This window comes from Gambusia affinis, linkage group LG23 (genome assembly GCF_019740435.1).
Source record: "Gambusia affinis linkage group LG23, SWU_Gaff_1.0, whole genome shotgun sequence".
NCBI lineage: Eukaryota > Metazoa > Chordata > Actinopteri > Cyprinodontiformes > Poeciliidae > Gambusia > Gambusia affinis.
Window position 1 is genome coordinate 10,328,570 of NC_057890.1, and position 26,208 is coordinate 10,354,777.

General features: G+C 39.1%; 2 protein-coding genes across 4 annotated transcripts in view; one reads left to right on the top strand and one right to left on the bottom strand.

Moving 5' to 3' along the window:
- wnt5b (wingless-type MMTV integration site family, member 5b) overlaps window positions 1–26,208 on the bottom strand; it is a 77,597-nt gene that overhangs the window by 28,377 nt on the left and 23,012 nt on the right. For 2 of the 3 annotated variants that reach the window (XM_044108129.1, XM_044108132.1), the window contains exons 2-3: window positions 25,349–25,450; window positions 13,476–13,581 (exon numbers count right to left, since the gene is read on the bottom strand). The exons of the other annotated variant lie outside the window; for it this stretch is intronic. The gene's annotated coding sequence lies outside the window, so the exon portion shown is untranslated. The remainder of the gene's footprint in view (window positions 1–13,475; window positions 13,582–25,348; window positions 25,451–26,208) is intronic. 3 annotated transcript variants of the gene reach the window in all.
- fbxl14b (F-box and leucine-rich repeat protein 14b) lies at window positions 1,392–5,934 on the top strand. The gene has a single exon (XM_044108133.1). It carries the CDS (start codon window positions 2,061–2,063, stop codon window positions 3,261–3,263), a length of 1,203 nt encoding a protein of 400 aa, XP_043964068.1. The 5' UTR covers window positions 1,392–2,060; the 3' UTR covers window positions 3,264–5,934.

Here is a 26,208-nt window from a genome sequence, read left to right on the forward strand (position 1 = left end):
TAACATTTCAGCTGAGCCACAGGTGGATAACCTGAATGCCATGTTGCAGTAATTTATACGAAAGGAGCCCTGACCAAATACTGTAATATTTCTGTACTCATTTTAGATGCAATTCTCCAATACTTTGAGTAAATTAATTAGATTCTTATTAGCATGTTTTTAAAATATTCGAATGAATATATTTTTTTTATTCAAGTTAATTTATTACTTTCCTTTTCAGACTTTTATTGTCGCTGTAATGTTTTAGAGATAGAGATATTTAATAATATAACATTAACCTTTGTTAACCTTGTATAAAATATAACCTAATTGAATATTAAAGTCAAAAGTGAGGTTTTTGTACCCCATAACACAATTTAAATGATTAAACATATGTACTGAAGTTTCTTGTTAAATTTACCATAACTACAGTGTGCTATTCTTACTTTCTGTGTTTATTTTTTCTCATCTTTATGAAAATCTGCAAGCTTTGACTTGCGGTTGGTACACCTGAATTTCCAATTTGTGGGACAATAAAGGTTATTTTGATTCCATATTATTTATGAAATATTTGAAACAGCAGTGTCAGTGTCTGGACGAAACGAGTGTCTGGATGAAATATCACTCTCTGAATTATGAGTGAGCGAGCATTTCTCTGTGGCGTCTGTCAATATCTCAAAAATAATCAATGAAATGGTTAGATTTTATGCAGGATGTATTTTTAATGGAGAAATAGCTAATGAACGATAGATGAATACAGAAGAACTCGGAGAGAGAGAGAAAAAAACACATTTCCATACCCTATTCTTTTTTCCCCTTAGCCTACTTATCCAGGGTTGAAAAAGACAAAACTTCAATAGACTATTACTTTGGTATTACTTTCCATTTCAAGAAAAGGGAAATGGAGGAACGTGGAGCTCTCAGACTGGGACTGAAACAAAGAGCACCGGTGTCCGTTTCTGGGCTGTTTGGGGGAATTCCTCAAAACAACGATTAAAATCAGTACCACGGAGGGGAAAAAACAACCTTCCAACGACACATACACAGAGTAGAAGCCGACTGTCCTGTTGGCTTGTCAATGTTTCCTGTGTGGTCCGTTTAAAGGGTTAAAACCCAAAGTGAACTGAATTGTAAGAAGTTGGTTTCCAAGGGAAACTGTTCGCACCGTTCCAGCTGAGGCGGGACAAACCAACTGTGTTACACAGAGAGAGTAGGGGTGCTCAGACTCAAATACGAAATAAACTCACACTCTGGCGCGTAATAAACACGTGAAATCTCATTTTTACGCTGATAAAAGTATTCATAGAGCAACTGTAAGAGTTATTAGTGACGTGAAGCAGTTCTGAGGAGTTACTGTGAACATCATTTGTGGCGTCGACCCCTCCGGTGTTGCCAGAGTGCCGGGTTTCCTGCCAAGTCGGTTTGAAAAGAGCAGACAAAGGCTTTGAGCTCAGGACGCCCCTCTCTGCCTCTCACTGACAAAGCCAACCTAAACTCCTGTCTTTTCCGCTTTTCCCCCCACTCTGTCATGGAGCTGCCCCGTAACCAGCAGCGCTAAGACTGCCGCTTCAGCGCTTACTTCCTCCTTCTGAAATGTACGACCGTCTGGATCCCCGCTCGGCCGCTGGAGGAAGGCTTTTTGTGGGTATAATACGAGGAAGCGTCGTCTGAGAGAAGAGGGAGAGGGGGGAAGGATTGACGCTTTTTCCTCCTCTCCTCCTCCTTCTTCTTCCTTTTGCCCCTTCTTCCTGCTCCTTTTTGGCGGATATCGGGGTTCAAGCAGGAATTAACGCTTTTCTTTGCTTTTTTTTTTACTTTAACAATATCTATTTGGATCCTGCTGCGCAACCAGACCGGATCACGTGGCACCAGAGAGAGTTGGATCGATTTTGCACAGTTCAGAGTGAGAGTAGGAGTAAAATAAAACGAGCAGCAAACAACTCCTGCTTTCTACTTCTTTTTAAAAAACAACAACTGGGACTGTTGTTACTTTTGCATAATTTAAAGTGGAGAAGGGGGTTCTTTTTTCAGCCTTGGAGGTGTGGAGTATTGATTCTTATATGCCTGGGTTTTGAAAAACAATGGAGACGCACATTTCGTGCCTCTTCCCAGAAATTTTGGCCATGATTTTCAGCTACCTGGATGTGAGGGACAAAGGCAGGGTGGCCCAAGTGTGCATCGCTTGGAGGGATGCATCCTACCACAAGTCGGTGTGGAGGGGGGTGGAAGCCAAGCTTCACCTTCGCCGGGCAAATCCTTCCTTGTTCCCCAGCCTACAGGCCAGGGGGATCCGGAGAGTCCAGATCTTGTCCCTGCGCCGCAGCCTGAGCTATGTCATCCAGGGGATGCCGAACATAGAGTCCCTCAACCTGTCTGGCTGCTACAACCTAACAGATAACGGACTGGGCCACGCGTTTGTGCAGGAGATCCCCTCTCTAAGGGTTCTGAATCTAAGTCTCTGCAAGCAGATCACAGACTCCAGTCTAGGTAGGATCGCCCAGTACCTGAAGAACCTGGAGGTGCTGGAGCTCGGCGGCTGCAGTAACATCACTAACACCGGGCTCCTGTTGATAGCCTGGGGACTCCACAGACTTAAGAGCCTCAATCTGAGGTCCTGCAGGCATGTCTCAGATGTAGGGATCGGACATTTGGCAGGCATGACCCGGAGTGCGGCGGAGGGCTGCTTGAACCTGGAGTACCTGACCCTCCAAGACTGTCAGAAGCTGACAGACCTGTCACTCAAGCATATCTCCAAGGGGCTTACCAAGCTGCGGGTGTTGAATCTAAGCTTCTGTGGGGGGATCTCAGACGCGGGGATGATCCACCTGTCTCACATGACCTCCCTGTGGAGCCTCAACCTGCGCTCCTGTGACAACATCAGTGACACAGGAACTATGCACCTTGCGATGGGCACCCTTCGGCTCTCTGGGCTCGATGTCTCCTTTTGCGACAAGATCGGGGACCAGACCCTGGCGTACATTGCTCAGGGACTGTACCAGCTCAAGTCCTTGTCCCTGTGCTCCTGCCACATCTCAGATGACGGGATAAACCGGATGGTGAGGCAGATGCACGAGCTGAGGACCCTGAACATTGGACAGTGCGTGCGCATCACAGACAAAGGGCTGGAGCTCATAGCCGACCACCTGACCCAGCTGGTGGGCATCGACCTGTATGGATGTACCAAGATCACCAAGAGGGGACTGGAGCGGATCACGCAGCTCCCCTGCCTTAAAGTGTTGAACCTGGGACTCTGGCAGATGACGGAGAGTGAGAAAGTGAGGTGATTGGGAGTGTTTGGGTGTGTGTTTCTTTTTTGAATGGAAAGGGGTCACAAGGAGCAGGAGGAGTCAGGGTGAAAAGCTCAGCTGGCTTTCTTTTATTTAAAAAGAGAAAACCCCTCCCTGCATCCTCACCTTATCCTCTGGTGTAAGGTGAGCCTCTTCCATTTGACCTGCCTCTTCTTTTCAGCTGTTTAACTTTTCATTCTGTTGGCCCCACAGCATCCTGACTCATATCTTAAATATAAGACTTCTTGGAAAACCACTAACAAATCCAAGTTTTAATATCTCAAGAAATATCTGACCAAAACTGCAGTAACTTAGCTTATTTTTCAAACAACTTCTAATTTTCTTCCTGTAAAAAAACTTAGATTCTTGACACTTCCATCCATCCAAAATCCTCTCTTTTATATTCAAAGCAAAGACAGGTTGTTGAAACTTATGAATGAGATTTATTTTTGCTACGAGTTCAGATTTGACGACTAATCGCCGCTACAGCCATCACGCCTAATAACTGTTTGGCTACCTCGTATGTGGTTGTTTTTCAATATACAGTTCAAAAAGAAGAAGGAAAGCTGAGAAATGAGACTGGTAGAAAATGTGCCTAAAGGGACTGTGTCTGCCCCCTCCCCCATCCCTCCTGTCCTCCCTCCCTTCTTTCATGAGCAGAGCCAGAGAAAGGAGACCAGTACACAATCTGACTACCTTTGTTAATTTAACCCTATAAACAGCACCATTTTCTGTGGAGTTTAGTCCGATTAGAAGCAGACATCACTTCACAAAAAAAAAAAAAAAAAATCCCAAATCAAACATCAAAAAAAGGTTTCTTGTGCGTTTGCTTCATTCTTTAAAAGGATAAAGTCCAACTTTAATGTCCTTTTTTTGGCAGGATTCAGAACATACCCCCCTGGCAAAAATACCTATAATTGTTTTGCTGTGACTAGGCATGGGTCGGTATCAGATTCTTTGCACTTTGCATTTTTACTTATCTTATAAGAAAAACATTTTAAACTGATATGTAAACATTGCTTTCATTCGAAAAAAGTAAAGCAACAAATATTCTTATTGCTGCAAAAATAATTAACAGTGACTGGTTTTGATACATAGATAAAGCAAAAGTAGAGATGCATCTTGATCCCTGGGTCAAGTACAGAATATACATTTTGGTCTGTAAATGCATCAGCAAAACAGTAGGTACTTTGATGCACTTTTTAATTTAACAAAACTTACATTCAAATTAGAGATATGTGTTTGATGCATACATAAAGATAATCTGGTCATCCTGTAGTTTTTTTTTCTGTTTTTGCTGGACTCAACTACGCCCAATAATCAAAAGCTGCACCATATTTTATGTGAAAACATCAGAATCGGCAGGTCAGGCCACAAAAGAGAAATTGGGGTCGGCCAGTTGAGGCCTAATTGATGCACCTTTGGAGGAGATATCTGCTGAAATTAGTCATTTTCATGACAGGTTCTACTGCAGTTTTCACGCCATCAGAGTTTTTCCACAACCAGAAGTATCTAATACAGTTGTTTTCATAAGCCAAATAAAATAATTGGTTGGAAAAACATTGGAATTTGCAGGTCTTTTTTTTTTTTTTTTTTCCCCAGAAATTGGTATTGGCTGGTAAAAGCCAGATCGGTGCATCTCTGTAATAAGAGTCTTTTGGCACTTCTTTACTTCCCACAGCATTATGGTCTGCGCATTTCTGAAAAGCCAACTGTGTCTTTCTGATAAACAAGGTGAATATTTTAGAAGCATTTCTTTTCAGCTGGCTGACTGGCAGTGTGCAGCAACAAGTGTTGTAGGGGTAGCGCTGCATTACTCTATCCTCCATGCAGCCAGATTTATTCAGAAGGTGTTTAAACTGGAGAAAAGAAAAGATTGGATGTAACATATGATTTCAAAGCTGCAAGATCTTGGTATATCTTAATAATAACCGGGCCATGCCTACTTATGACACGGACAAGAAAAGGATATAATAACAGTGATGTTACACCTTGTTGAGCTGTAGGTATTTTGTAAGGCATGCTGGTGGAGATGAGTGTTCAGAGTACTTCAAATTGAAGTGATTTCTATGTCTTACCCTTTATTAATCGTTAAAAAGAAAAAATCAGGGTTTGTCTTGTGCTCTTATTTTCCCACATTAATACAGACGCATTCATATTCATGTTGCCCTTACCGGTGCACAGCTTTCCCTCCCCGACCCCCCATTTGTAGCCTCTTCTTCATCTCTCTGAATAAAAATACCCTCCGAATCAATTCTGAGACATGCTTAGAATAAATAGCAATCGATTCTCTTCCTCGCTCCCTCGAGTTTTGGGTTGCAACGAGCAGAATATACATCTTTCTTTTCCCATCTCACCATCCTTCCTTTAAAAAAAATAAATAAATACACATGCAGATTTAGACTGTACACACATGCACACGCGCACACTGAGGCCAGTGTGTGCGCATTTTTATTGTAATGCAATGACCTGTAAGAAAATGAATATAAACGGATGTGCGTCCTGCTGAAGAAGCTGTGTGTGTGTGTGTGTGTGTGTTTGGGTGTCTTTGACAATAAAGAGATGTACTGTATATTATGTGTTTGTAAAGAAAAAGAATGCAGAATCCCAAATTAAATTGTTTTATATTCTTACGGTTAAAAACAATTAAAGATATTTATATAATGAACGAACCAGCGGTGTGGATTATTTGTGTGTCGTTTAAATTCCTCCCCAATGAGCTCTACTGCATTTCAGAACAATATGGCCTTTTATTATTTTAATACACGACTCCAAATAGCTGCCCACATATTTAGGACCATTGTCCTGCTTATCAAAAGGTCTTGAACAAAACAAACAAAACAAAAAATCTCATTTGTTGTTTTATTATTTATGAGGAGGCTCAAAATGGATGCTTGCCGTCTTGATTTGGCTGCAGCGCCTGTGTAATTAATTATCACCGTGGCGTTTATTATAGCAAACTGTTCTGCCTTGCTGATTTTTTTTAATCATCAAAGTCTCCTAGTCATCTTCAGATGCCACCAGAATGTGCAAAGTTAGGGGGAAAAAAAAGATGATGAGATTCAAATCACTGATTATTTCGGTTTAATTTAATGAAATTTTATGAAGGTTTTTTGCGTTTAAGGGCATTTTTTCCCCCGCTTTTTTTTAATTATTTGTCTTTGCAGCCACATGGAAGTTTCCTCTTACTGCTTTCCATCAAGAGGTTTTCCTGTGTGTGAAGTGACACACACCACACATGCACACAGGGTTTGCCAGGCCTGCTCAGTAACCATTGTCTACTTTTAGAAGTTAGCGACAGGTTTCGGTGATTTTTTTTTTTTCCCCCCTCTCTTTTTATTCTCCCTCCTCTTGTTCAGTCACGCATACCAGATCCCAGACCAGGCAGGGGACCCAACCAGCACCACCACACATCCCCCCTCCTCACACACACACACCCACACACATGCACACGTCTCCTTTTAGCATTCCACACCATCATTCAAAGCATTTAAGCATTCTCTCCCTCCTGACTCTCCGTCCATGGGGATTTGAGGAAAAAGGCCAACAAGAGGGATTGTTGACCAATGAGACACATAAAATGTCAGTGTTTGCTGTTTTTTTAAAGTTCCTCTTTAGCGGTGCTTTGGTATTGTGCAATAGCAGTGCAACAAGGTTGCCTGACATTCTGAAACCTTTGGGGGGAATATTTTGTTCTCATGGAAAGAAATGTCACACGTCTAGCATTAGTTCTGAGATACATAAATATAAAATAGCAAAATCTGATAATAAAAATTTCAGCGCCGTCTGAAAGTTCTGTCAGGTTAAAACGACGATGCTAATTGGATTTTATGTGATGAGCCAAAACAAAGAAGCACATAATTGTGAAGAGGAAGCAAAGTGAGGCACACTTTTCAAAAAGAATACCATGCAGTTGTACTCTGGTACCTAAATACAATCTGTACCTTCAGAAGTCACTTTAATGGGAAATATAACTCAGCTGTGTGCAATATAATGCCAGGATAAATAACATAAAAGGGTGTCAATACTTCTGCAAGAAGCTAGTTCACTATGCTTTATGGTGATTGCTACAGCTGTACTCTAATTATTGGCAGGACTAATCTTAATAGCATTGCTCTGACCCTGTAACAGACTCCCTATGACTGGGACAGCACTGGTTTTTGCAGTTATATTAGAAGCAGTGGTTCTTTCCCCCCTTGTTTCCACAACAGCAATAAACTTTCAAAGGTTTTGCCTTATAACGACTACTCAAAAGTACATGAAAGGCTTGTGCTTAAATGCAGTTTACAGTTTACAATCCTGGCCGCAGAAGAACAAACTAGCAAGGAAACAGCTGCAATCCATTCATTAGATGAACAGCAAGCAGGGAGGTATACGAGATAAACCGACTGGTTCCTATCATGTGACATTTGGTGTGCAGACCCTCTCCCGATGGATACAGGAAACAGGGAGGTCACGTCGCATATTGCTGCAGAAAAGCTTCAGCAGGATGAAATGTAGACTTACAAAGATACAATCGACTGCATTCAAATGATAATGGGATACTTTATTAATCCCCGCAGGGAGAATCCCTCTTTGTGTGCGCTACCCTCCTCAAAGAGGTCAGAGGTCGGGGATCAGCTCCAGAGCACCTCTGCTGGAGCTGCTGGGGGAGTTGGTGACTTGCTCAAGGACACGTCAGCAGGGACGAAGGTTGCCAGGGTTTACTGTGGTTTAGTTGTGAGTCATGTGCATGCAGTGCAGGCCATCGTTAGGACAGATTTCATTTTAACATAAAATTGAATTACTATTGAAGCTGCTACATTTGCATCTAGGATGGAGGCAGTAAATTCAGCCCAGGAGTTTGGCAGAATGGTTCACTGTTGCAAACACCGAATGTATTTTGAATTGTTTTAAAAGAGCTACCAGTCTTTCCATTGCAAGAAAAATATCCCGATCAGGCACCAGAAGCTAAATTGGTGCCTGATCACCTCATCACTAGTAAAGTGATGAGGTGACTAGTGCAAAATATATTACAAACACTCAGCTATATCTGATAAGTAAAACTAAATATAACAATTTTACCGAAGTAGTGTCAGTTTTTACTCCTAGAGAGTCTTGCACAAAAACTGCTAAACCTTTCCACATTTTTTCTTGGTTCCTTATAAGTAGGGGGGAAAAAAATTAAGACAATAAGTGAGAAAAAGCTGCAATAGGCACTTTCCGCACATTGTGGTTTTAGTTGATATTCATCTGCTATACCTAAAATAAGCAACAACTGAATGGACTTACTTTTCCTTAAATTAACACAAAGATTTGAACTTTAATGCAAAACATTTAAAACGCCTGTGTTTAATTTAATCTCCGTATAAAAAAATAAACCCCCAACATTTTAAAATGCTGTATTAATATTCTGTAGTGACCGTTTCTTGTCATGAAAATTGGTTTGAAATCCAGCATTTAAAAGCCACTTGTTTATTACACACACAGTCATAGAAACAACAGTCATTGAGATCCACCAGGAAACAATAAGCAAAGCAAATGGTTCTACTTTTTACTGTTGGGTTTGTGTGTCATGGTTGTGATCTAGTTTTCAGTTTCAAACAATCACCTTCAGGGTCTGATGAACTGTAGCGACGAGGAACTTTTAGTAGAATAACTTAATCCATAATGAGTTTCATTTAAAAACAAAAGCTGAACTGGCTCAGTCCCACAAAGTCCAGTCTACTCTAATTAGATTACTTACCAACTTCTTACTTCTAATTACGCTTTTAGCTCCTGCAAATAATACAAACTTTTCTACATCAGCCCAGATGTGAACATTTTCTAAAACATTTAGCATTTTTAAATTAGCATAACTTTAGAAGGCATTCGGTACATGATAAGAGTGGTGGAGATAGAATAGCCTAAATAATGAAGTGGCAGATTTAGGTTTTAGGTCACAACAGAACATTTATAGCCAGTATAGTCACTCAATTAAACCATTTCTTTAATTTCTCTGTGATATCTTGACGGTCCTAGATGGAGACTGGGGGAGCATGCCATAAATCTCCTGTCACCATCAAGGTGTTCCTAAGAGTGAGGTGCAGTTTTAGTTTTTAATCACAAATAATGTTTTGCATAAAAGCACAAGGTTCTCTAATTTCACACTTTTGCTTTCTGCCCTCTGAGGAGGGGCTTCTTTGAAAATTGGGTTTCTTCTTGCCCTCATCTATAAATGTCAGACTTTCCTCTTGATCTCTGCAGCTCCTCCAGAGTTAAAACAGGCCTTTTTAGCTGCTTCTCTGATCAAAGCTCTAATTTTACGGCTGGTTTATTCTTTCATAACCTGACCCTGCTTTATACTTCTCTTTATTAAGTGATTTCTGAAGGCAACTGGTTGCTCTGGATTTATTAGGGGTATCAGAGTACAGTAGGACAAATACAAAATCAGGAATGCTTCCAGTTTATAGTTATACAATACTTTGTGTAAGCCTATCACACAAAGTCTGAACAACATACACAAACATTTGGAATTCATTGATACTTTTTCTAAAACGCTGGACGATGGATTTGTGATTGGCAGCTAAAAGTCTGCACAATGTCCAGTCTGACAGCTTCATTTTTCCCACAGCTGGTGGGCAGCTTCTGGACAATTTCAAGGCTGCAACACATGAAAAGTGCAGCCCATACAAATGTTCTCTTAAAAATGCCAGCGCTTTACTTTTTAACCCTGCTTTATGTGTTTTCGAGCTAAACTGCTCCAGTCAGCTGTACAGAGAAGACCGGAGTCGTTTTCACCAATTTTATAACTCTTATGGTGTTTGCAGGCTGATAAGACTAAAATCTACTCTCCTTCCTTAGCTCTACCACTGTACTGAGTATTATCCCAGATGACAAAGCAATACACTATCAGCATTTAGTACAGGTTGAAAGTGTTTACATATGTTGTGTAGAAAGACAAATGACCTTTTTTGCCCTCCTGTTTTACAGTAAATCATGTTAAACTTTTTCTGCATCAGGTCAATCACAACATTATTTCTACTAGCAAAATGGAAGAATAATTGCAATCGTTCATTTTTATTTTTTATTTTTCCAGAGTCCATTTTTACATAACACTGACTACAATTCTTTAAGCAATTTAGAAAAGCCCAGATGATGATGTGATGGCTTTGTGAGCTTCTGATTGGTTAATTGCTAACATCTGACTTAACTGAAGGCAGATCTGTGGATTCATTTTAAGGTAACACCTCAAACTAACTGCTTATTGTGTGGCATGTAAAAATCAAAAGAAATCATTTAAGATATAAAGAAGAGAACTGTGCACCTCCACAAGCCTGGTCCATCCTTAGGAACAATTGCTAAATACCTGAAGGTCCCACATCCATCTGTCCAAACAATCATATGCAAATATGACCAGCCATTGTACTGTTAAAGATGGAGATTGCTCTGTGACCCAAAGAGGAGCATGTTTCGGGACAAAATGTGTCCCAGTAATTTCTCCAAACACAAGACAAACAGTTTGCAAATGCCTGCAGGGACAAACATCCTAACATTTGGAGATATTGTAAAACTTAACTTGAAGTGTTTGGCTATAATAGGCATAGTTGCACTTGGAGGATAAAAGAGGAAGTTTAAATACAAAAATGGTAGCATCATGTTTGCGTTTTGCTGCAGAAGAATACTTGAAATACTGAAACAACATCTCAAGATATCAGCCGGTAAGTTAAAACTTGGACATAAATGGGTCTTTCAAATGGACAGTGACTCAAAGGGTTCAACAGAGATAGTTATGAAGTCATTTAAGGACAACAAAGTTGTATTTTGGGGTGGGCATCACAAAGTTCTGATCTCAGCATTAAAGAAGAAGGCAAAGCTGAAAAGGTTTACAAACTGGATTCAGTCACACCAGTTCTGTCTGGAGGACTGGGACAAAATTCTAACAAGCGATTGTGAGGAGAGAATATACTTGAATATACTTGAAGCCTGTCATGTGGTTTCATGAACCAAATAAGTACATTTTTACAATTATTTAGTTTTTTCATAAATATGACATGTGCTGAACAGAAATTATTTTGCTAATTGAAATGTTCATTAAAAAGCAAACGGTGAGAAAAGTTTCTGCTTTTATATAGTTTATGTAAATATTTAGTCTTACCTCTGCCTGTAAACATTCTTACACATTCCACTCCAATTATAAAATAACATCTTTGACCCGTGTCTTTCTTTGGGTGCAATTTTCTTCCACACCTGAAGGTCCCCATGTTCAAATAAATGACAACATCGTTCAAAACCTTTGAGTCATCTTTCCTGCTGTGTATATATATATATATATATATATATATATATATATATATATATATATATATTTATATACACATACACACAAGTTGTAAAAGTTGAACTGTGACTCGTCAGGTTGTGCTCAGAACATTATATCCTGTCAGCCAGAGAGGAACAGCAATATGTACGTGTGTGACTGTGTTTTACTGCTGTCATTAAAGGAATAGTTCACTAATAAAAAAGGGAACTGGGGTTCTTCACAACAAAGCAGCAGTAGGTATTAGCAGCACACTGTTACTGCCCTCCCCCACATGCCTCTGTCTTCAGCTCCAACAGATCCCTGTCTGTTTCTCTTTTCTGCCTCTGTCCGTCTTTCTGGTCTGTATCAGACTCTCTGTCTGCTGCTCTGTTGCTTTTGCTTCCTTTCTAACTTCTCTTTTCCATCCAGTCATCTTCACTTCTGCTCTTCTGTCTCCTCTTTCTGTCTGTAACCTTGTTCACTCCCACATATTTCCTCTATATCTCGCTTCGATTCTGTCCTGGTTTGTTTCTTCTTTCTAACCATCGTCCCAAAGATTGTTCTTGGCGTTCAGCCTCCTTCTCCAAAGCCATTTCTACCCACTCTCCCCTCCTTCCTCATTTCTGTGGCACCTGGTGTTGAGGTGTCGTTGAGGTACAGTAGACGGCTCTTTGAAGTCCCTGGGGCCCTCAGGGGTTGTGTACGTGTGCACCCTTGTGTGCCAGGAAACTTTTTTTTTTTTTTCTTTACAGACAAGAAAATTCGGCTTTGCTTTTGATTTAGGCTTTTATTTAGGGAAACGGCATTCTTTGTATGAAAGCATGTGAGACTGTGGGCTTGTACAAAGCTTATTATATTTGTTTCTTTTTTTTTTTTTCTCCTGGAGCAATTAATACTACTATCTGGTATGAGTGATGGTCTAATGTGTAGCAGACACATTATTCCACAGGTTTTTACATAAGATTTCTAGAGTCAAACCTGCATATCACAAACATGGCAGCTCATATTTGTCCTACTTATTCAAGACGCCTTTGACAACTTAAATCCTTAAACTTTGACTACAGACATTTTGCTATTTGAAAATCTCAAACTCAAAGCTAAAAGCTGATCTTTTCTATGTTTATTCCTTCTAATCTACATGTTTAATAAACAGTGCTCTCCACAATTTGTGTATGCTGTAGAAATATCAGACAACATAAAGACAGATGGAGCTATTATAACTGCACTAATCAATGTTACATTAGAAGCTGCAGATATAATTATAACTTTTTTTGTTTTAAATAAAGGCATTTTGATCAGGAGGCACTTTTTTTATTAATCCATGAACATTGCACATTGTAACTCTTCAGTCATAATTATCAAGCCAACTGTATCTGGACCAATAAAGGTCCAGATTTAATCAACTATCCTAAGAATGTTCACTCTGACCTTAACCTTGAAGAGTACCAATATGCTTCAGTACTTGTTTCATAAATATTATCTGAATATGTAAAATCCTTCATGCAGAGCACAATGCATTTTTGAAGATGAAGTTCCTTCTTTCAACCAGATGCAGTCGGTTCTGTGTCGTTTTACTGAGATTTTATTGGTGCCTTACTTACATTTTAATGTTCTGATCTTAGTGGTGAGCCACCATGAAGACAAAGTAATTTTGCATGTCAACTTTGCAATCAGACCAAAACAATCTGGTCATCACAATATAGATTCTGGAAGTTCCTAAATGTTTTGTTTTTTTTCTCTTCAAAGTAATGCATACTGGCAAATAGTGTACACACTAAACTAGAAGTACTTCTGTGATTGAATTTTAAAATAAAAAAGTGGCGAGTGCAAGGCAAGGCAAGTGAGGAGAGCCTTACACTTTGTAACCATGATAACGTATGTAAATTAAAAAGAAATCAATGACTAAAAAAAACAAGTTAAAAATCAAGAGAAGGAGTGTTTTAACTTACTGGGTCTGGGGCTGACAGGAGCTAGGCCAGCAGGGGGGCGAGGCGATGGGGAGAGGGTGGAGGGAAAGCACCTCTGTCCTAAAGTTTGCTATAGTCAGCACCAAACCTACAGAGAGGGGGAAAAAAGAGAAGGCATGTCAGAGAAAGAAAATGTCAGAAAACCAGTGAAATGTGTTAAAAAAGGAGTGAAAAAGAACAGAGAGGGAAAAAACGATGATGGTGAGAAAGAGAGGCAGAGTGAGAGAGGAATTTGTGAGTCACTGTTTAACTGTGGGCTGCAAGAAGTCGGCTAGCCGTGTTAAAATACCGTCTGCGTGCACACGCCCACACACCAAAAGTCTTCCATTAGAAAAAAAAGGCCTAAACTTCGACAATAGCTGGCACAAGAATACAGAGTATTTATGCAAAAACCATGCCTCTCTCATACCTTGGTGCCCAGCAGGACAAGCTAATTATCTTCAGTTGGATATCTTAGGCAAACACACACATACACACACTTAAGCTGCACATTTTCTGAGTGTAATGAGCCATTTCTCAATGTAGGTGAAGAACTCAAAATGTCTGACTTCAACAGCAAGGCATAGTCACACCAAAAATAACCATTATTGGTCTTTAAAAAATCTTTCCTAAAAGAAGGAGCTCATGAAGATTTCTGAGCACAGCCAACATGAATATTCCTCATCAACTCAGTGTTACAACATTGCTTTCAGCACATAATTTATATGCTGAGAGCAAGTCAAAACAGATGGCTGATATTCAGTCTATGGAGATGTTTTAGCAGTCAATATCTTACTTCAACTCTAAATAGTTTGCCATTAAGAATGGTGCTACTGCCAATAAATATTGACCTTTTAACTGGATGGAATCCGCAACTAGTTGTAACAATAGATTATTTGAGAAATGTAAAGTACTAAAAATAGAGCAGGCTGTTTAGTTTTTGTTAATTTAAATAAAATGTCACACTGACATTGCCATGTTTACGATGCAATGCATTCTGGGAAGATGATGCCTTTTCTCAAACGGTGTGTGTCGACTTGAAGTTGCTTCATTGTCACTTTGCACATCCATTCATTATCTTCCCATTCGTTTTGATTTCATGTTGGCTCCTGCTAATGGTGTTAGCTCTATCTAATAAAATAAACAGCAGATCACAAGCTGATCATGTTTGTTTCAACAGAAAACTCATGAAAATACGGATGCAGCATAGTTTTTGAAGCAATAAACTTTTATGTATCACAAAACAATCTTTAGGTCAATAGGAAAATGTACAACATATTTAGGTCAACATGTTAGACTAGTCCTGGATCCCTACAAAATAACTGAATACCAGAAAATTGACATCAATTTGTTGAGTGCAGTAAACCATGTGGCAATGTTCTGCCAGACTATTCTTATTTCTACAGAAGGAAAAATCTATTTTTGCTTTTTCTTGCCAAATAAATCTAACTTTTGTGAGAAGCAAAGAAAGAAAAACAAGCAATTGTGTTCCTTTTAATTCAAGAATGCTTTACTATTTTTGACATGACAAGATGAATAGTAATGCCAATCTGTGGCTGAAATGTTACTATACAAGCCGTGACATTAGATTTACCCGTTTGTGGTTTTTCCCCTTTGTATCTGCATATTGTTTAGCTATAACCATGTAAATTCATCTAACTTTTCATGCGAAGCATTAGGCATTTTATTCAGAAAACTGTTCCAACAGACTGGATGAGAAGACAACACACTAAATCTTTTATTTAAAGCCATAGGACACTGCTTCATTTGCAATCAAAATGTGGATGCCTTCTCTGAATTATATAACAGTCTGGGCTGTAACAATAGGACACTAAGAATTATGCATTATATGATGCTGACTTCTGCTCCACATTCCCACTTCAATCCCAATGAGCAGCATCAGTAAAAAGCAGGACGGAGAAAGCCGGGTTGCAGAATAACATGAGTGTTGTTTTTAGCTTTCTTTGTCTCGCTGTGAAACCGCGTACAGCCCTGACAAAAATGTGACAGAACCGTAATGCCAAAAACAACCAGGCTCGCGCACGCTCCAATTTGTCAGGAGAGTCGGCGTCTCGGTAGCGTGGGAGGTGTGTTGTGCTTGTGTGTGCTTGTCTTCCTGTGCACGTGTGACTGAAGGTGCATGTGCATAATGCATGCGCTCACAAGTTTGCGTGCCTGTCTCTCTCCATCTTCCTGTCAGCTGAACTTGTCATTCAAGCATCAATAAAGAGTAACTTTTCAGCTCCTGCGTCAGTATGTTTAAAAATTGTCACGCTCTTTTTAAGCAAAAACAGAAAAGAAATACCCAAGGAAATAAAATCCCTGCTGCAACCATGTAGTGCATGGATTTTAAGATGTTTTATAAGAAACGAGCAGATGTTATCATAACAAGAACATTTTAGGGCTCTAGAGATTTGGAAATCTCCAGAGCAATGATTCTCAAATGTTTCTACAACAGTGACAGAAATTTTATTGGTTAAAGACGGCAAACAAACGTCAAAAGAAAAGTAATGATGTGCAGATCTTCATTAAGTTTGAATTGTATTGTAAAGTTCAAGTATTTGAGTAAATACTATACAGGTTAATTACACTCACACTGATGTTTTCAAGCTTTTATTTTTTGTTACTTAAAATTATTTTTATGCATCAAAAATATACCTGACAGTTAAGATTATAATACCACAGCAGACTTTATAAAAACTAAGTGAAAGATAGTTTTTCCAAAGTTACTTTTATTCTGAAAAACAAAAATAATTATGACAAAGTCTGCAATGTTGGTTTTACTGGATCTCAATGCTGCGTTCAATACAATTGACTGGTGGTCATGGAAAAGATTTAATATAAAGTTAGCAAGCTAAAAGATGAGCTGTTTAAACTCAGATCTGAAAATCACAGAAAAGAAAAGAACAGGGGAAGATTTGGATATTGAATCTGAGCAAACAGAAGAAAAACAGTGAGAATTTAATGGTAAGAAGCAACATTAAGAAAACCCACATTTCAGGTTTTATTTCTCAATTTATATTCAGTTGTTTTGAGAGGAAGAGATTTTAAGTTGTGATGCATGAAATGGTCACAATTAAATGTATGAAGGATGTACCATTTTGTACAAGAAGCAAAACGGAGTCGGCTCGGGTCCAAAGACAACATCCTGGTCAGCCCACATTATGCCAAACTGGATATCCAAACCATGAGGACATTTCCATCATAGAGTTATTTAATATTCAGCGTATAAAAGGCATTACTGAGACAGAGTAGCACTCTTATCACTCGGTAAGTGAATTACAGTCAATTTGCATGCTGAGTGAATTTAACAGAGACCTAGAGCATTGAAGCACTGACTAAAGGCTTATTCCCATCTGTTTTTGGCTTGGCTCATAAGTCAGTATCTATTCGCATCAGAATAGATTTTTTGCAGTATTTTTAAGATCTTTATGTTTATAAGGAAAACGAGGCTGAATTAGTTCTGTAAAAAAAAAAAAAAAATCAAGAGAGGACTGAGCTATTGAATATACAGTGGATGTACTTGCAACCTTGAAATGTTTTGTCATAATACTTTTAATTTAATGACTTAGCTGTTCCCAATTCATTTACATGCACCTATTTGGGCTATTAGTAAAATTCATCTACATCCAACAGATAAGATGTTACACAAGTTAAAAAACTTTAATAAATTATTAAGAAATTAAATGGTTTTCGGCAGAGCACGCGTTTAGGAAAGAATGGATCCTTGTAGTCACACAAATCAAGATTTTTTTTTTAACCTTGGACATTTTCTGTGAACTTTTAAAAGATTTGAAAATGGAAAAAAGCACTACAAATAAATTATTCAAGGAAAACCCATGTATGAGAATTTAAATAGCAAGTATTTTTGCCATACGTTGTCTTTTACATTCAGATGCAAATATTAACTGCAAGGATTGCCAGTAAATTTTGTTTAGCAAATCAGCACCTATAATAAATACAAAAAACAGTGCTTCATGACATCATTGTTTAACTTCATCTTAATTTTGGTTATTTGATTATTAGCTGAAGTTTTGGCTACACAACAGCATAAATAAGAAAGGTGAGAGATTTCACAAACTGGTAGCTAAACCAGCTCTTGTTTCTGGGATCCAGTTGTTTGCATCTGTAAAGAAAATGTAGTTTTGTTTTAAGGGTACAGCCAGATGGGTTGGTAACACTGAAAAGTAAGAGTGAGATAGCTAGCATGTGTTGGTGCCAGAAAGAGGTTAAAAAAATACAATATTTGAAGAACTACGGTGAAAATGAGACATGGGAGTAGAAATGAGAGAAAATAGGGAGGAAACCGAGTGTGGAATACAAACAAGGCCTACATTTACACCAGGTGTGTACATCTCGTCCCTATGGTCCTTCTAGCTGTCTTCTCCTATTGATTAGCTCATATTGATCTGGCCTGGCACACACACACAACATGCTTCACTTGATTTAGCCAGATTTTGACACAAGGGACACACGGGTACATTGTTAGCACGCATGCAACCCCCCAATACCCCCCCACAACTAACCTCCAAAGACAGACGCAAACATTTTTTAGCCTACTATAAAGGGCAAGACACAGAGGCACCCTTGTCGAACAGCAAACACTTGTGTTGCCTGTTTGCTGCTGTGCATTGGTTCTTTGGTAGGAAAAGCCAACAGCATGTACAAGACAGGATGTCGGAGAAAAATTCAACTCTTGTTCAAACCTGATTAATCTCATTTTCCTGGAACTTGTTGGTTTCAGTCTTTGAACCTCATGTAGAATACCACAGTTTTCCAATGTTTTCTGGCAAAAGTTGGAGAAAAGAAACTGTTTATACTTTGTAACCCTTTCCTCTTCTAGGCCGATAGCTCTCAATTACCAAAATTGTTCCTAAATAATATTTAAATTGGTTTAATGTTCTGAAACAAGTGGGACAATTGTGCAAAAAATTTTGAATCCGGAAAAGTGAAATGCAAACACTATTCTTCTTCTTACAAAATTTCAACATCTTTGTTTCAATAGTATTTGGGAAAATTTTCAACTAAAGAACCAAATATGAAAATAGTTATGTTGAGAGTGGCTCTAGCAGAGTCAGACAAGTATGGTTATTCAACACAATCCTAAGTTTGTAAGGAAAATGTAATACTTTACTTGTATCCATCTTCAAGCTTCTCCAGTCAGCTCAGAAACTTATGATACTGTCTTTGCCTGCAGATCTGCCTTTGTAACCTTTCACACACACAATTTGATTTCAGCAATATAAATAAATACATTTCACAGGGCTGAACATACAATACTGAGCTGGTAGAGAGGGACATGTTACACCATCCAGCAGAAGACACCAGACGTCACAATCGAGATTTCAGTCCAACGATACCACAACATGCTTCACTGTACTAAAATAACAAAAGGAAAATTAAGTCAAAGGAAAGAAAATAAATGGACCCACTTTTAATTAGACTGAGCAAGTGGAGAGAAGGATGAGGAAAAGAAGGAAGGAAGCACTCAACAGTCAGGAACAAGACAATAGTCAAACGTGTTTCGCAGCTGCAGAATTTTAATCAGAAAGTTTCGATTTAAATTTGTTGTACGTTGCTTTTGGTCAGGAGAATGGGAGTCATTGCATCTTTCTCAGTGAGTGACCACAGATTTTAGTGTGTGGCTAAAGACTGAGTCCATGATGCTTTACAATTTTAGAGCTGTGAACCTGGCTGAATCAATGGTGTCAAAAACAAAATGAAAGAAGATCCAAATATGACACAGAGTGGTGGAATACCCACAACTGGATATATTTTTAGGGATTACAAGGACACCAACTCTGACAAATTCTCACTTTGATATTTTGCAAGGATATTTTTTGTAATGTTTGCACCTGTTCACATATTTTCTCAGAGGTCATTTTGGGTTTTCAACACTGACGGAGCAACAGTGAAGGTGTATTTAAGCTTTTCCCACTTTGTTTTCTATGTTGCAGTAGGATTGCTTTATTTAAAACAGAAATCATTTACTCATTTCTTTCTGGTGATGTTATAGGTGCTTGATTTAACTCTCCGCAGAAATGGGTTATTTTATAGACGACGTATTAAAATTATTGGCTCACAATAGCATTTGTTTGAATGAGACAAACCAACATTCTCAGTCAAACACCGTCAGCTGCTGCAGCTGTAGCCTGGGGGCAGTAGCTCAAAGAAATGGGTTTGGTACTGGAGGGTCAACAGCACAGACGCTCAGCCTGGCTGGGAAAAAAGGCAGGGAAGGTGAATTAGTAATAGTCTACTTTAAGAAAAAAAGAGATTTAATAATACGGTCAGGTCAAGGTGCCCTTGAGCAAAACATCTCACCTCCAGCTGCTGTTGGGCTGTTTGGAATCGTCTTCAGACGAGAGTATTTGTTAAGGGCAGCTCCCAGTGTGACCGTGAGCTGAAGGTGAAGAAGGCCGAGGTTCATGAGTTTGCGTGTTCTCATTCAGTCTGGATTAACGGCGCTCGGCGTTTGATTCATGATCGGGCCTGCATGGCAGCAGGCGTCCTCTGAATATACGCAAACTCACTTTCATACAGAAGACATAAACATGTCTAACTATTCTCCATCCATGGCTGTAATGCCAGCCTTGTCCTTTCCCTCTTTGTCTGTGGATGGATGCAGTGATCCTTCTCTCCTTTTGGTCTTTCACTCAGATGCAGAAACACTCACTCAAAAATACAGTGCATGCACAGCCACACAAGACCTGCTTGCACAGAGGCACACACACACACACACACACGCACACACACACACACACACGCACACACACACACACACACACACACACACACACACTGCCTTCTGCTGCTGTGATGGCTCTGAGCTGTCAAAACATTCCCGCTTTCTCTGCCTCTCTCTCTCTCACACACACACACACACACACACACACACAAAAGCAGCTTGACTGTGCTTGTCTATGCAGGTTCACAGAGGCTGCTGTCTGTCCAACCTCATTCTTGTCCCCCTTCCTTTCCACTCTCACTGCCTCCTCTTCATTCCTGTATCAGAGCATCTTCTTCAGCCACTCGTCTCCACGAAGATCCGCATGCGTTTGAAATTTGTGAATGGAGCAAGCCGTTAAAATGCCCGGCACCACCTATTCACAACGGCTAGTTCCAAACCGAGGCAGATAAAAGTCTTTTCTTTCACTGGAAAATACATCAACAATGTAGCAAATTATGACAAAAAATAATGTCGTAGTTTTAAATCGTATCTGTAGATAAGTCATTCACATCTGTGATATTTTGTATTACCTGGGCAAAAATATTAAAAATCTAAAATATATATATATATATAATATAAACATCGACTAACTTCTGGGTGCATAAATTACAGTAAATGATCCAACTTTTTTTCACTCTTTTTATTGTAAAACCTAAGTTGCACAAAGACCTTACAGGTTATCAAATATCCATTTAAGTCTTTACTCAATTTTCAAAGTATAACTTGGGGACTTATGACCAAAAGGTAATTTTGTTAGAAAATTTGTTGGGGTGAGAATGGATGGGGAAGGGAGAAGTTGGTCGTCAGAAAATCCGCCTCAATCCTTTCAGCATCTGAATGGGGAAGAGCATGTTGGGTCTGATCCAAATGTAGTACCGGCTGCTCACCAGGACCTGCAGGTTCTGCAGATACGCAGCTCTCTTTTAGACCAGTCTCTTCAGGGGAAATATACATCTGAACAGCACGGCTTCGGTTGCACCACGGGGTTCAATTTCAGACAGAGCAAAGAATCCACCAGCGGTGGTGGTGGTCTCTTTGCTCACTGAGTTTTATTTAAACAAAAACTTGGCATGGCAGCAAGAGTCCATCTGAGGATTAGTCCTGGTTGACTCACTCAAGTAACAAAAGCTTTCTTCTGTGTTCAGCTCTAACAGTTATCGCAGAACGGCTCTTGCTTCACTCTGCACCATGTCAACAAGGATCAACCAATCAAAAGTGAACTTTGGGTCAGAGTGGGATTTGTTTTTCCAAGCCAATAAGTTCAAGATGATATGAAGTTGGTTAATCAGAGTTTTTCCTCTCAGCAAAAACTCTTTGGTCAGTTTTTGACCAAAGACTTGCAGCTCAACTATGTTCTTCTCTCATGAAGAAGTCAAATGTAGATCCAGACGGCTTCATACAACAACGAAACAAAACAACAGCCTGGAGTATGATAAAAGAGCCATTTTGAGAAACTAGCTTAAATGCTTTGAAAAAATGGTTTGTTTTGGCCAAAGCAAATGTTTATTGAGACCAACCTGTGGGAGTGATGAAAGCAGAGAATCGTTGGAGATCAACATGAAGACAGTCCCGTTTTCTGCCAAGGACAATGTCTTAAAAGTCTGGAAAATCAGGGTAAACCGTTGGCCCATTTGTCCTGAAACCATTTTTAACAACCAGTTTTATCTCTTCAGGATAAATTTCCACTTTGAATCTGGACATACTTCCTAGAATCCCTTTTGTGCTGCACTCTTAGCAACGTCTGAGCGAATCTGATTTTGTAGAGGCCTCTCCTATTGTCTGAAAAACTCAAGTCTCGAAGGTATAATTTCAGGGGAAAATCTGAGTTTTCAAATGCAGCCACCCAGAGGCGTCTATGCCATCATCACAACAGTGTATGTCAGAAACTCAGCTGCCAGAATAAAACACTGACATTTTCAGTTTCTGAAAAATCATAAAAAAAACCTCCAAAACAGGAGTTTTTACATTTGAGCCAAAACAAGCAAAAGTTTGTTGTTTTAGCCAAACACTTTCCTCCAAACATCAGCCAAGTTTTGTTGAATAAATCTTACCAGGTTTAGACCAAACAGGAAAACAGTAAGGTGGGGTTTCTTAAAAAAATTCAGTAGAAAGGCCAGTCGAAAGCCGACTAATTCAATTGTCGAAGAATGAGCTGAGATTAAATCGTTTCTATACAAGATTTCAGTGGGAAATTCATAAAACATATTACATTTTCAATCTACCTCACATGTACAATTTGAGAAACAGGATGTCAAGTCTATTTTTAACACTGTGTAAACCAATTTAGTTAGTTTAGTTAATATATTTACAGTTGCACAAAGGAATTTGATCTTAATCACAACCCCATCAACACGTCAGTAGAAATCCCTATTGCTAAATATCAGTTAATTTGTTCAGCATTTAAATATTAATCCATGCTTTTATGCTACTCAGATCATTTTAATGACATCCAACACATTTGTCAAATTTTCCCTTTGAAGAAGTTTAGGTTGGTGAACTAGTTAGTTCAGGGAGATGCAGATCAACAGGTGCATTTGATTATTTGCTGTGGTGTAAACTTTGATTTTGTAGTGGTCACAGTACACCACATGTCTGAAGAAATGCATTAGCGCTCGTTTACAACTTCTGGCTTCTACTTTAATGATTCATATTATGTGTTAATGTGCTAACTTTGGTTTGGGAGGAAATCCACACCCCAACCACACCGACAAGTAGAGAAACCCAACTTTCCTGTTTAGCATAATTCTCTCTCTCCATCTCTCTCGCTTTTTTTTAACTTCCTTTTACTCCAATTTCTACCATCACTGCTGAAAGAAAAAAAAGCCTCTCTTACATTTCAGAGTGATCTTAGTTGGACAATTACACCTGGACTTTGACAATTGCCAAAATCTTCTCCAATTGTAAACCATTTTCCCACACAGCTGAATAAAATAAAATAATTGAATCCACTAGAAAGCAGACACAATCTGCTACATGGCAGGTTTTTTGATGTCAACATGGCGTCTACTCTGACTTGTACCAAACTGAGGGTCCTAAGACGGGCAAATCTTCTTCAAAATAGTAAGTGATTATGTTCTACTCCTGTTTCTGCCATTTCAAGTTGGAATAAACTGAGCGTGTTTAAATGTATTTTAGAGAAAAAGTCAAAAGTTAGTCCTCTGTTTTTTAATGAAAACACAATTTCACAGAATGCCCTAATTTTTTTCACACAACTGCATCCAAACACCACAGCACAAAGAGGATATTAATGTTTGATCCTGCGCCTCCTTATTAAAAATGACTGAGGCTGGTGGTAAACTGCTGCTGTTGGCCTTACTTGTACAATGACGCACGGTTAGCGTTTTAAAACTGCAGATGTAATTTTCCCTCCAGAACAACAATACATCCTGATAGATATTGCTCTGCTCTTTCTCTTGCCCTGATTTGCTTCTGTTTTGTTCGCTGGCTCTGTTACACGTTCACACACAATCGGACTCCCACACACGAGCACCGAGTGTTTGGCCTGCAGGGTTTGCACAGCAGGGAGGAATCAACCATATGGCAGACATGAGGATGGAGCCAAATCTGGCTTGTACACATGCTCTGTGGCCGTGTTGCTCTGTGTGTTTTGTGTGTTCAGCTGATGGCAGCCTGCACTTAAATATATATCAGGGCCAGTAGTAGCCGTAAGGTGAACGCTGTGTGGTTTTCACTGGAAGGCTGCCGAACAAATGAATGAAAACCACTCTCCGTTCCATAGCCGGCCACCGTGCCCTGGAGCAAGGCATTGAAGCTGCTGCATAAAAACCTCATTGGGAAGGGAGTAGAAATACTGTGAAGGAAATGTTTTATATGCATTCACGTTTAAAAGTCTGACTTTTTTTTTAATGATATATGTTGCAAAAGCATTTTAAAAAGCCGACTCTATTACCAACGGTTGTGAATAAAAACTATTTAAATGAATAATCCATGCAGGTGAAGCTGAATATGTAAGAGGTATTTATTCCATCCACACTTAGATGAGTTGTCGTAGTTTTGAAATTCTTTCCAGAAATAAATTTTTTCTTATCACTTTGGCCAAATAGTTTTGTCTTTGCTTCATCTGATCGTTAACATTTTCTCGTTGAGGCATTTAGATTGTCCATTTCCACTCAATCTGTGTTCACAGCTTCAAATGACTGCATTAATCCTGGTCTTTCAGCACTTTTAGGCTGCAGTAGTCTGTAAGGCTGCAGGTTTCAAGGCTGGTTTTGGACATCACAACTGATTTCCTTTCATCTTACAGTGAAACTTTGGATCAGATGGTTGAAACTTGGACATTTCCTTTAACAAGACAGTGACCAAAAACAAACAAAAAAACAACAACCTCAGATTAGATGTTTATTGGATAGACCTTTTAAGGGATTATTAATAATCTTGAATCTTAACTGATTTAATTGTATATTCAAAGTTGAGCATTTTACGTTTAATCAACATTTGACAGCGATTTTATGTCTAGAAACCAAAGTACATGCTTACAAAGAGATTCTAGCAGCCTGGAGAAAACAAAACCACAATAAAAGTTTAAATAAAATAAGTTGATCCAAGTTGGTTCCAGCTCTTTGTGTTAATACTTTTCATATAAATCTTAAAGTAGACAGGCTATATTTTATTGTGTAAAAAGTATTGCTTCTAAAACTACAGCAATATTTTTTATTTCATGCATCTAATTTGTCAATACCCTTCTTTTCCACCTGAAAATATGCTCCAGGTTTTATTTCCTTGGAAATCTAGGAAGGTCTGACTTCTCTAACTTTGAAGCGGAACTGCATCAGCAACCACAGCATAGCAGTCTCTGTTGGGATTATGCTATATCCATACTTCCTATATTTGCCATTCCATGTGGAGAAGTGTTAACACATCTCCCTTGCAGCACTGAAAAGGCTTATTCTGCATGCATATATGCTACCTACAAGAGAATGCATCTAATTTAATTGTGGAGCCCATGTAAGCATGTTGTACATAAACCATTTTGGCTGCCGGTGTGTGGGAGACTTCTGGTGCATGGAGGTTTTAGTTCATGCTTGGAATGCATTTATTCATGTTGCCCTTTTACTGTGCATGTGTGTTGCATGCTCAAACCACTTCTTGCATCCTGCATGCATGCTCTGTTAGATGCTCCACTTACATGTGTAGCTGTAAGTCAGACTATAGCGTTCCTATATTTATCTCCAACTTTTCCCCTTCTCATCAGTTCTTTTCTCTTTGCTTCATCGCTTCACCGACTCCCCTAAAAAGCAACGGCAAAAAAAAAATAAATTATATATATATATATATATATATGCACGCCCGTGTTTGTAAGATGGTTTTAAAAAATGCATACATTCTATAAGAGGGAGGAGGAAACAGAGCGTAGTGTGGGGAAAAATACTGCCTCTCTGTGCCCCGTGTCAGTCGACTTGACATCGGATCTTGCTGACTATGGTAAAGAAGAAAGCGCTGAAAGTTCTGTGTGTGTGTGTGCGTGTGTATGTTTTGTGGCCTGGATGTGTCCTCCTTTCTATGTGGGTGGTGAGAGGAGGTAGTAAGGGAATAGGGTGTGTGTGAGTGCATTTAGTTTAAGTGTCAGCATGCCAGCGTGTGTGTGGCAAGCAGGAAGAAAAGAAGAGGGAGGCAGAGGAGGAGAAGCTGAAAGATGGATGGCAGGAAAGGCAAAGAGAGGAAACGAGTCAAAGAGAAGAACAAGGGAAAAACATCTGAGAGAAAAGTGATAGAAAAACATGAGAGATGCTAAGAGATTTCTTTGTTAGGGTATAAATGTTATATGAACTGCGTTAAGTTATGATTAAAAGAGTCCTTCTGACAAATAGTCAAGCTTAATCAGTCATACATATGCATTTATGGTTGATTGAGAGCCTCTCTAGGCTTCATCTATCAGTATCAGAAGTCATTTTGGCTCTTTCTTCATTATGTGTACTTTAATGTTTTTCCCTCTTGTTTTTGTGCATCAACAGTGAAGTGTGTTGCTGATGAAAATTTATCAATATT

Excerpts from the sequence above, each read along its gene's own strand:
- fbxl14b (XM_044108133.1), top strand. The coding sequence starts at position 2,061 with ATGGAGACGCACATTTCGTGCCTCTTCCCAGAAATTTTGGCCATGATT.